The 12,363-nt window shown below is 47.3% G+C and overlaps 1 protein-coding gene across 1 annotated transcript in view; it reads left to right on the top strand.

The window, feature by feature from the left end:
• LOC131419945 (sodium- and chloride-dependent GABA transporter 3) overlaps positions 1–12,363 on the top strand; it is a 125,902-nt gene that overhangs the window by 95,658 nt on the left and 17,881 nt on the right. The window contains exon 8 of the mRNA XM_058565569.1: positions 3,620–3,744. Coding sequence (XP_058421552.1) covers positions 3,620–3,744 — 125 coding nt within the window. The remainder of the gene's footprint in view (positions 1–3,619; positions 3,745–12,363) is intronic.

Below are 12,363 nucleotides of genomic sequence, written 5' to 3'. Positions count from 1 at the left end.
GAGGTAACTGGCTGTGGCTGGACAGAGGGATGCTAGAGGGGTGGAGGTCAGAGCAGGTTGTCCACAAGATCCTTTCCACCTTCAGGGCGGGTGGTGGGTCTGGGGGATGAGCGCTGTCAGCCACAACACAAAATAGTACCTGTGGGCAGACAGGCCAAGGCACTGGGACGGGAGAGCATCACGGCAGACCTCTGGCCCGGGGCGAGTGTGACACCCTTGGGACGCTGGAGAGGGTGCCGTCTGCATACAGCTGTCAGCACATCGGCAACCAGCGCTCAGCGCGGGGCCCTCTGTGCCGGGCACTGCGGAAATCCGTGGTCACTCTACATCACCTCCAGCGAGGCTGTCAGCTCCATGAGGACACCGGCTGGGTCTTCTTGTTTGCCACTATCCTTCCAGCCTAGTATAGTGCTGGCTGACACGTAAGGAAGGGGGAAGGAGCCACACCGTTATACAGACGAGGAAACTGAGGCCTGAGGGTACGTGACTTGCTCGCGTTCACGTCACCAGTGATGGAACGGGGCTCTGACCCTGGGCCCCTCCGGTTCCTGCTCTCCTGTTCCTCACGACTGGGGGCGGCCAGTTCTTTCCCGACGCCTGCCAGTGAAGAGGATTTGGCCAGACTGCCTTGTCGTCAGGCTGTGGCTTGGGTCAGCAGCAACCTTGTTCCCAGCGAGCACGTGGGTGAAGTGTGCTGGTCGCCGTGGATCCCGTCTGCTTTCCCATCCGACAAGCAGGGTTTTTGCCCTCCTGTCAGCAGAAGAGAGCAAACCCCCTGGGTGACATTGCAAGATCCGAAGGCTCATTTTATTTCCGTTTCCAAGTTGCTCCACGAGCAGGTCTTCCTAACTCAGAGGGAGTAAATTTATACCCTCTCTTCTGACAGCATAATAGCTTCTGGAGGTCTTCGGAGCCCAGCTCAGCTCCTGCCAACTTCAAAGCACTCGTTACATAAGCCTTTCCCCTAGAAGGTGCCCTGCAGGGAGGGAATTAGAGGGATGGGGATGGAGCAAGCCAGGCGGGGAAAATCCTCACTTCAGAACACAGGCGGCTGAGCTCTGTCTGCTTGAAGTGTGGGTGCTCGGAGCGCGGGGTTGCAGGGCACAGGGCTGAAAGCACCTCGGGTCCACTCAGAGCCTCTGTCTCTCTGTGGTGTGAAGAAATCACATGGGAGGCCTCTGGGGGGAAGATGGGGACTTTGCAAAGGGACATTTGTTTTTCAACAACTACGTGGATGCCTGGAGATAATTGTCTACAAGTCAGGATTTGGAAGTCTTAATTCTTAGGGAGCAGCGTTTTTGTATAACTCCTAGAAACAGCGTGGGCTTTGGTGTCTGAGATAAAGGGATGCACACCCCAACTTCACCAGCAGGTGGCTGAGACCTCGAGTGTGTGACTCTCCTCCCTGAGGCCCAGGACTCCGTGACACAGTGTTCAAGAAACCCTGGCACAGGGCTGGGCACACCACAGGTCCAGGTGTTAGAGGAGAATTCCAGAAAGGAAATGGGCACAAAGAGCAGATTTATCCCAGCCTTAGGAAGAGCCCTGCCCTTGCCTGGGCTGAGCTCAGTTTCCTTTTGCGAGAAGGTAAATCAGACTTGCAGATCAAGTCCTCAGGTCCGCCAGCCCCGCTTGTGTCTAGTGCCAGAAGGGTTCTGTGAAGGAACCCGTATCAGTCCCTCACTTCCACAGTAATGCTGTGTAACCAGCAACCCCAGGACTCAGGGGCTGACCGCCACCAGTGTTTGTTTTTGTCACTCGCAAGTCTGCTGGTCAGCCTGGGAAGCTCTCAAGGCCCTGGGTTGTGTGGGTTTGGCTGCAGGGTGCAGGCAGGCACAGGTCTGCTCCGTGTGTGTAGTTCTGGCCTGGGGTGCAGGCTGCGGGGACAGCAGCTCCCCTGGGGAAGTTCCTCTCGTGGCATGTCATGAAGGGATAAAGGACAAGTCCAGTCGCACAAGTGCATCTCAGGCTCCTGCTTGTGTCACCTCTGCTAATATTCCATTGGCCAAAACAAGTCACGTGGCTGAGTCCAAAGTCAGTGGGGCGGGGAGATATGCTCCACCCCGAGAAAGAAGGTGGGGGAGTGACTACTCGCTGGAAACTGATTTCATCTCTGACAAGGCCCAAGAGACCCTGTTATCCGAGCACCTTATCCTATAACTGGTACAATCAGCCCCAGAGAAAACATATTGCCGGAGAGAAGAAAAGGTCCAAAAAGGATTGGAAGTCGACGCTCCTGACCCTGGTCTAACGCTCTCTCCACTACGCCCTTGATCCCCAGGGTTGTTGCCGGACAGCAGGTGGTTACAATCAGCAGTGTCAGCGCACCCTTTGGTTGCATTACAAAAAGTACGGTGTCAGGAAAAGAGGAGGCGAGAGTCCTACTCCGTTCTTGAGGCTAGAGTTCAGTCCTGGGTGTGACATTTGAAGAGGGGCGGGCAAGCTGGAGTGTGTTACAGATCAGGAGCGGGGGAGGAACTGGTAAGGGAACTGGGACATTTAACTGAGAGAGCAGAAACTCAGGAGCTGTAGGGCCACTGTCTTCAGATCTCCCAAGCCTAAAGGAGCTCCAGGCTGTCTGGGAGGGTGGAACGAAACCAAAACCGTATCAGAGCAGGCGGATTTGGGTGGAGCACGGCATGAGGAGATTCTTCCCGCTGTGGGCAGCAGGGGCCGTCCGGCCAGGGGCAGGCCCGGGGAGCGAGAGGCCGAGCTCCTGCTCGCTGGGGTGTGAGCAGGGCAGCTCACCACCACCACAGGATGCTCTAAGCTAGCCAGGCCTCGGGCCAGTCCTGCCGGGGGCTCCTGCCTTTAAAGTGGAGCATCACGTGTGTTGTAGGCCTACCTGGCAAGTACAGTGGAGATCTGAGGCCGATTCCCTGGCGTGGCCTTGTGAGGACGCGGTCCTGAGGGAGGAGGGCCCAGGACTCAAGGGTCCCATCTCCTTCATCTTGGCAAAGCCCCGCCGTGTGTAGTCGGATTTCTCCTGGGTCGCAGCTTTATGCCGGTGCTTCTTTGCTGGTGAGCCGTCCCAAGAGCAGGGGACAGTCACTGCTCCGGTAAACCCCTCCGTGAGGGGTCCGGCCTGGAAGGGGCTGCCCCTTGGCAGCCGCAGAGCTTGGCCGGGAGGGGTGTCTCCTCCCGAGGCTGCTGGGGGCTTCCGGTGTGAAGTCCGCGGCGCTCCCCTGGCTGAGGGGCAGCCGTGTCTCAGAGGCGTCTCCTGCCCTCCTTGCTTTGAGCTCCCAGGAAATCAGTGCTCTCTTTCTTTCCTTGGTTTTCTCCCTCACCAGGGATTTGCAGGAGTGTTGGTTTGTCTCCGAGTGTTTTCTCACTAGTTGTGCATTTTCCCATCTGCCCGCCTCTCTTCCTTCCCACTCCCTCTCCGTGCTTCTGGTGTGTGACCTGCCTTATCTTCCAGAGGTACAGGAGAAGCTGTGTGACCCTGGGCCAGCCACCTAACCTCTCTGAACCACAAGGGCTTCATCAGGCAAATGGGGCAGTCCGTGCCTGCTCTGCCCTGCCGGCCCCACAAGACGGCCGTGGTGCTCAGACAGCATGTGGGAGCAGAGCGCCTGTTCCACCCGCGCTGACCCGAGCCCCTCTTGCTGCTTCCCCACAGGGACTGCGTCATGCTCTGTTGTCTGAACAGTGGCACCAGCTTCGTGGCCGGCTTTGCCATCTTCTCGGTCCTGGGCTTCATGGCGTACGAGCAGGGGGTGCCCATTGCCGAGGTGGCAGAATCAGGTAAGTTTGCCAGAGGTTGGGGAAGCCTTCGGTGAGGGTTACACCGAAAATATGATCTTTCTCCTTAGCTCATTCTCCTGTGTTCAGGTCTCGGGAGGTGGCCCCACGGTCCCTCCACAAACCAGGATCCTGGGAATTACCTGGGAGGGAACCCTTGACACTGCCTCACTCCCGAATCCAGGGCATCCCCAGGTTGTGTGATTCTGCCTGCTCCATGTTGTTTCCCTTCATCCACTTCCTGCCAGCTCCGCTGTCTCCCCACCGGCCCAGACCACCATCCCTGCTCACCTGATGACTGCAGGAACCTCTCACTGGCCTCCTTGCCTCCACTATTGCCCCTTCCATTCCGTGCACTACCCTGCAGAGTGATTTTTTTCAAAGTGCAAATCAGAACAGGTCCTTCTCAGGAGCCGGCCCCGTGGCTTAGCAGTTAAGTGTGCACGCTCCGCTACTGGCGGCCCTGGTTTGGATCCCGGGCGCGCACCGACGCACCGCTTCTCCAGCCATGCTGAGGCCGCGTCCCACATACAGCAACTAGCAGGATGTGCAACTATGACATACAGCTATCCACTGGGGCTTTCGGGGAGAAAAAGGAGGATTGGCAATAGATGTTAGCTCAGAACTGGTCTTCCTTAGCAAAAAGAGGAGGATTAGCATGGATGTTAGCTCAGGGCTGATCTTCCTCACCAAAAAAAAAAAAAAAGAAGAAGAACAGGTCCTTCTCTGATGAAAAGCTTTTTTTTGTCTTCTCACAGTGCCGAACTCTTAGCCCACAAGGCCCTGTGTTGCCCAGCTCCCATGGCCTCCTCAGCCTCACCACCCACCTTGTTCCCCCATGCTCATTCTGCCCCACCACAGTGGTCTGCTTTCACTTCTGTGACATAGCTTCCTCCCTCGCACCCCAGGGCCTTTGCACATGCTGTTCCCTCTGCTTAGAGAGCCTCTCTCCCCCTTTCCCTGTGCTAGATGTAGAATCACCATGAGTGTGACTTTCTTAAGTGTAGATTGATGTGTGTTTGTATCAAACACACCACAGGCAGTTATTGCTGCTGAGGTGATTGTGCAAAATAGTGAATAACTCTTCTCTTGATTTGTATGGTGTTTGAATTCTGGGAAAATTCATTATATGTTAAAAAGTACAAAAATGGTTTGTGTTTACATGACAGCGTTAGATTCTAACCTCAGATAAGTCTAAATAGGCTTTTCACCTACAAGAATGTTTGGTGGGACGGTTTGTCAAAAGCAGCACGGGGAGCGCAGCCTCCCTGGCCTCCGTCTACTCCTGCCAGTCCCGCCCCCATTCACTGTGATGACCCCAGCCCCCCCGGGCCGCACTGCCTCTGCTCCGAACTCGAGTCCGGGATGTGGCTGTTTTTGTGTGGCGTGCACGGACGCCATAGCACCCTCTGACCCACCTCGCCAGGCAGGGCAGCGGGTGTGGACATCAGAGCAGGAAGCTGGTTGCCGAGCTCTGCTCCATAGCCACTCGGGGTCCACCTTCCTCTGGATGCCGTGTGTCAGAGACAGTCTCTGCTAAAATCAGGCGTCCAGTGCTGGACCAGAGGATGTTACTGTGACCGAAGCTCTCCCTCCTCGAGCACCTACTGTGGGCAGGAACTGTCTCATGTGATCCTCTGAGGGGCACTTTTGCTGCCCCCATTACACAGGTGAGGAAGCTGAGGCTCAGAGAGGTGAGGGCGCTTACCCAAGGTCACACAGGCTGGGAGGAACAGAGCTGGGTTTAATCCAGGCCATCTGGCGCCAGAGCCCACGCTCTGACCACTCCGTCCTACTGCCCACTGTGGGCAGAGCAGCTGGCGCTTCACAGAACATGCATGCTCTTCCTCATGTTAAACCACAGGGCAGCCCCGTGAGGAGGGAGTGGTACCTCCCCTGAGGGAGCTCTGCCCTCTGTGAGAATCTGCTCCCTCCTCTGTAAAATGGACGTCCTAATTCCCACCCCGGGTGTTGAGTGAGATGGGACATCTAGTACACTGTTGTTATTCTTCTTCTTCTTCTTCTTTTTTTTTTTTTGCTGAGGAAGATTGGCCCTGGGCTAACATCCGTGCCCATCTTCTTCTACTTTATATGGGACGCCGCTACAGCATGGCTTGATAAGCGGTGCGTCGGTGCGCGCCTGGGATCCGAACCTGTGAACCCTGGGCCGCCAAAGTGGAGCGTGAGAACTTAACTGCTATGCCACCAGGCCAGCCCCCTGTTGTTACTCTTCTTAATCATTATTTCCATTTTATGGATGAAGCTCAGAGAGGAGTCATAAATAGAACAGAGAGGAGCCAAGTAAAAATATAAATTTTATTGGTTTTTTTCTTATTTCAAATTGAAAACATATTCATTGGAGAAAAATGTGGAAATACTGACAAAGGAAAAAATCTCCACTCCACATCCGAAAACACTTTGGGGTTCTCCTGCCAGGATTTTCTATGCATATGTAGCTATATTTGTGTTGATGAAAACTGGATCGTATTATCCTTCATATTCTGTAGACTGCATTTTCCCATCACAATAAGTATGCGGAGTTTCTGCCTCACGTAACAGAGATCTCAGTTGTGAGTCTTAATGGCCATGCGGAATTCCACTGAGTGGATATACCATCACTGATTTACTCTGTCTCGCTTGTCAGGCCTTGGGGGGGTTCTTTTTCAGACACAACCTCATGAAATGCCCACGGCACCTCTGCAGCATGGGCTGTGTCGAGTCCTCCGTCGTGGCCATGCAGAATGTGTGCTGCACACCTCTGGGGGCGCCATTCACATAGACAGCAGCCCTGGGCTTTCTACTGCCCGTCACAGATAAGGACCCCACAGCTCAGAGCGTGAGTGGTCCACCTAAGGCCACACAGCCTGTAGGTGGTGCAGCCTGACTCTGACCTCTTCTGCATCACCCTCCTGTGTGGCTCTTGGTACCAAGCAGGGAAGCCTGCTCTGTGCCCCTGGTTGGGGGTGTGGATCAGACCAAGATCTTCCTTAGGAGCCCCCCCATTTGGAGAAATTGCAAGTGAATGTGTAGCCATTTCACCTTGCTCGGCAGGACCTGGGCCCACTTTCTGAGGAATAAGTTTTGGAAAATACCTAATTAGATGGCAGAATACTCAGTGAGATGCCCCAGCACACCTGGAGCCTGAGGCAAGAAGGCAGATGTGCTCTCGCAGGGCTCAGATTTTGTCCTGCCATGAGCCCAGCACCCGAGATTTGCTGCCCTTTCCCGCGTGCCCCTCGGTCTCTTTCTCTGGTACTGTTTCCAGTCAGGGAGCCCTCTCCTGGGGTCAAGATTTTACACAGTTTATAGTTGGGTCTTGCTGTTTTATCCAGTCTGATCATCTCTATATTTTAATAGGAGTATTTGGCCTATTTGCATTTTGTAGTTATGGTTAGGTCCTGAAGTCTGTTTCAAGGCAGAAAATGTCAGAATGATCATCAGAAGTGAGAAGTGTCAGATGTGTGGTAGCAGTAGAAAGTGATACGTTATTAACTCTGGGTAGACTTTGATGAGTTACATATGCCTATTGTCAGCCCAAAGCTTAGAAAATAATTAAAGACATAGCGCTACAAAGCTAATAGATGAAATACAATGAAATATTTTAAATTGAATATTTAAAAATATTGATTAGCCCAAAAGAAGGCAGGAAAAATACAACAGAGTAAACAAAAACAAAATAAAGCAAACCCAGGAGGGAGAAAAAGAAAACAAATACAAAATGGCAGACTTAACCCAACCACATCAATAATTACATAATGAAAATGGACCAAATACTCCAATTAAAAGGCAGAGATGATCAGGCTGAGTAAAAAGCTAGACTCAGCTATAAGCTGTCTAAAAGAGACACACTTTAGAGACACAGATACAGAGTAAAAGAATAGGAAAAGACATACCACACAAACAATAAGCATAGGAAAACCGGCTTGGCTATCTTAATGTTAGACAGAGTAGGCTCCAAGTCAAAGAGTATTACTAGAGATAAAGAGGGACACTCCGTAATGTTTATATAAGGGGCAGTTCGTTGGTAAGACGTGTAATCCTTCATGTGTTTGTACCTAATGACAGAGATTTACAAGACATGCAGCAAACGCTGACAAACTAAACGGGACTATAGACAAACCCACAATCAGAGTTGGAGATTTGAACGCCCCTCTTCCACTAATGTTGGGACGACTGTACAGAATAGCAATCGAGACAAGAGCTGAACAACACTATCAACCACGTTGACTTAATCAACATTTATAAAACACTGCACCCAACACTGCAGAGTACAGTTCTTTTCAAATGTTCATGGAACATCATCAAGAGAGATCAGAAACTGGGCCATAAAATAAGTCTTAATATGGGGCCAGCCCAGTGGCGCAAGCAGTTGGGTGCACATGCTTTGCTGCAGCGGCCTGGGGTTTGCCGGTTCGGATCCCGAGCGCCCACCGACGCACTGCTTGGCAGGCCATGCTATGGCGGCGTCCCATATAGAGTGGAGGAAGATGGGCACGGATGTTGGCCCAGGGCCAGTCTTCCTCAGCAAAAAAAAAGAGGAGGATTGGCAGATGTTAGCACAGGGCTGATCTCACAAAAAAAAAAGTCTCAATAAATTTCAAAAGATTGAAATCTTACCAAGTCTATTCTCTGACTACCATTGAATTAAATTAGAAATCCATAACGAAAAGATATCTAGGAAATCCCCAAGCATGTGTAAATTAATGTCTAAATATCCCATGAGTCAAAGAAGAAAATATTTCAAACTGAATGGTAATGAAAACACAACATATCAAAAAATTGTGTAATGTAGTTAAAGTGCTTACAGGGAAATTCATACCTTTAAATACTTATATTAGAAAGAAGAGAGATTTAAAGTAAAAAACTTAAGTTTCTCTCTGAAGGAGCTTCAAAAGTACCAATTAAGCAAAGAAATAATAAAGGTGAGACATACAAGCAATAGAGAAGATTTCAAAGCCAAAGTGTCGTATTAGAAAAGATAAAATTTATAACCCCCTAGTAAGACTAACCAAGAAAAAAAAATGAGAAAACACAAACTACAATATCAGGAATGAAAGAGACGATATGGCTACAGATCTTACAAACATTGAAAGTGAGAATAAGGGAATATTATGAACATCTTCAAGTTGATATATTTGATAATGTGGATTAAATGGACAAATTCCTTTAAAAATATAATTGATTTAGACTGACTCAAGAAGAAATAGAAAAACTGAATAGCTCTGTATCTTTTAAAGAAATTGAATTCATTATCAAAAACCTTTCTATCCAGAACACTCGAGGCCCCGATGGTTTCACTGGTGAATTCTACCAAACATTTAAAAAAGACATAATATCAATCTTACACAAACGCTTAAAAATAAGAGAAAGTAAGACTTCTAAGTATCTGAGCACAATGACAGCTATATGGCTACTTATATCCCCCAATTTTTTTCCCAAACAACAAGAAAAAAGCAAGAAAGGAACAGTATATTCTACACAAAACCATGTGCCCTGCATAACTTGAAGACAGGAAATATTGGAGCTGTAAAGACTGTAACAAAGGAAGAAGCACCAGTTTCGGTGCACACTCTCCGGCTAGCACCCGTGCCCTCACGGCTGCAAGGGCCGTGGTGAGCAGAGGCCCCGCTGAGAAGAACTGTGGGACAGGCAGAGGACAGAGGCTGGTGACAGGACCCAAGAGTAATTTGGAGCAATCACCAGAAAGATGAAATCCACTTTACGTCGGAAAATACTGCAGAGGATCCATGCAGACCCGGGAGCAGGGACTGCTGAGGAAAGATTCGAAGTATGTGTGATTTAAAGGGGCAGGGACCATTTCAAGGGACAGGCACAATTTTAAGGAGGAACCCTTTAAAACACAAAGCTTCCAGGGGAGAAAAAAGGCAAAAAGATAGAAGCACCCTTTGACAATTAGGTAGTTAAGGGAAAACCAAGACAAGGAGATAAAATGTAAAGTCTTGCAAAACAAGAGACCCATAAGATCAGAGAGTGGGGGGCCGGCCCCATGGCTTAGCGGTTAAGTGCGTGCGCTCCACTGCTGGCGGCCCGGGTTCGGATCCCGGTCACGCACCGATGCACCGCTTCTCTGGCCATGCTGAGGCCGCGTCCCACATACAGCAACTAGAAGGATGTGCAACTATGACATGCAACTATCTACTGGGGCTTTGGGGAAAAAGAAATAAATAAATAAAATAAAATTAAATTAAAATAAAATAAAATAAAAAAAGATCAGGGAGTGGGGAGGGGAGCTCACCCTTCCCCCATTATCAAAATAAAACTGCTAAAGTACCTGGACTTTGCTATACTGACAGAAGAGGGCGCTACCAACTGGAAATATCGTAAAATACCCAAGGCATGCATGATCATGAACAAGAGAGAAATAAAGTCCTGACAGAGCTACTGCAGAAAATCAGGAATAGAAGTTTCCTACGCGTCAATGAAGAGCCACACTTCCCCTCTGAAAACGAGCTGTGAAACAGAAGGCAGTTGTAAGTCAACACTCCGAACAGAATTAAATATACTCAAACAAGCGTCTGAGGAGGTGAAAAAACACCTTGAACTAGAAAATTTAACAAGTGGCGGAGGGAGAGAACAGGAATAAATGAAAAGAGAGTTAATTGAACTCAGGAAAAAAATGGGAAAAGAGAAAAGACAAAGTTATTTCAGAAATTTCAGAAATGAAGAATAAATTACAAAGTGCCCCATGGAGAATAGTCTCGATAAGAGGCATTTAATGAAGGAAAACAACCAAGTGAGTGAAAATGACATAAAAGTAAAAATGATCCCCCTAAAAAAGTAGAAATGAAGACCGGCAAAGAAGAAAAATATTCATATTACCAGAGTCCCTGGAGAAGAAATATAAAACAATGGAACAGAGGTAATCTTTAAAATGATAAACCAAGAAAACTTTTCAGAAACAAAAAGAGCTTAATCTACACATTGAAAGGACCTCTTGGGGACTAGGGAAAATTAACCCAGAATGATCAACCCCAAGACATCTTAGTAAAGATATTAGCTTTCAAAGATAAGGATAAAGTCTTCAAGGCTTCTAGGCAAAAAAGATCAAATAACTTAGGAAGGGAAAAGAATTAGTCTGCCATCACACTTCTCAAAACCAAAGCAAGGCAACTATAGAGCAGCGTTGTTTTTTTTAATTCACAAAAAATTGTGAATCAAGGATTTAATATCCAGCCATTTCTTCAAATGTCAAGGCTATAGAAAAACCATTTAAACATACAAGAACTTAGAGACTTCACTCATCAGTCCTTTGGAGGAATTTACTAGAGGTGAGCTTCATCCAACCCAATAATGACTGGGAAAACTTCAGAAAAAGGACTGATGGTGAGCACTTAAAAATATATAAATGTACCTGTGAGACTAAAACAAAGGTAGGGAAGAGGGTAGAGGACTAATGTAGAAACGCTGCATACTGGCACAAAGTGGAACTCATTCAGCTGAACAATGGACGGAGAAGGGGAGAGGAAAATAGAGAGAGCTCGTTGTTTATGGCGGTAGGTGGTGGTAAAGGATGCGGGGGAAACCTGGAAAGCAGATGGCAAAGGTTTAAATAAGAAAACAGGGGCCTAAGGGCGTTAAAAAAAGTGTAAGTATAAAGGTGACGACTAGAACAAAAACATGAACCTTCCTAAATACCAAAATACATTTACAAATAAATGAACAAAGAACACACAAATCATAGAGAAACATAACAAATATAAAAAATACATATAACTATAAAATATTTTGTCAGACTAAATATATCAGTCATATCAATACATGTGAATGGCCTTAACTCATCTATTAAAAGAAGAAGATTTTCAGTTTGGCTCAGAAAACAAGGCCTACATTATATGCTGCATAAAGAGACACCTGAAACAAAGTGATTCACAAAGGCTAAAAATAAAGTGATAGACAATGATAATAATCCTGATATCAGACAAAGTAGAATTTAAGCCCAAAAGGATTAAGCATGACAAAGTACACTTTAATGTTAAAAACCACAATTCACAATGAAGCTATAATACAAATGAAAATGTATGCGCTAAATAACACAGCAATTATCTTTATGAAACAAAAACTGCAGGAGATACAAGCAGACATAGATAGAAATAAACTAACAATAAGGAAAAACTATATTAAACATATTTATCAATAAAAGAGTGAAAATAAATTAATTATATCCACAACTAAAAAAGAACCAAGAAACAAGAAAAACAACAAAGTGAGCCAAAAGAAAGCACAAGGAAGGAAATAATAAAGATAAAAGCAAAAATTAGAGTAGAGACTAGAGAAACAGTAGATCTAATTAATAACTTAAAATCCTGAGTTTTTAAAAGTTAAAAGAGACAAATCACCAGATGATCAAGAAAAAAAGGAATAACACATAAATAGCAAAACAGGAAATGACAAAGAGGAAATAACCATTGAAGCAGAACAAATCTTTAAAAATCATAAGGGATTACTTTGCAATTGTCTATGCACAAAAATTTGAAAACCTAGATGAAATGAATGTTTTCTAGGAAACTACAGATGGCCAAAAATCTAATTTGATTTAGAAAGCGTAAACAGACCAATTTCCATAGAAGAAATAGACAAAGTTATTGAGGAACTACCCCACAA

Source organism: Diceros bicornis, chromosome 2 (genome assembly GCF_020826845.1).
Source record: "Diceros bicornis minor isolate mBicDic1 chromosome 2, mDicBic1.mat.cur, whole genome shotgun sequence".
Taxonomy (NCBI): Eukaryota; Metazoa; Chordata; class Mammalia; order Perissodactyla; family Rhinocerotidae; genus Diceros; species Diceros bicornis.
This window is presented reverse-complemented; position numbering and strand designations above follow the sequence as displayed.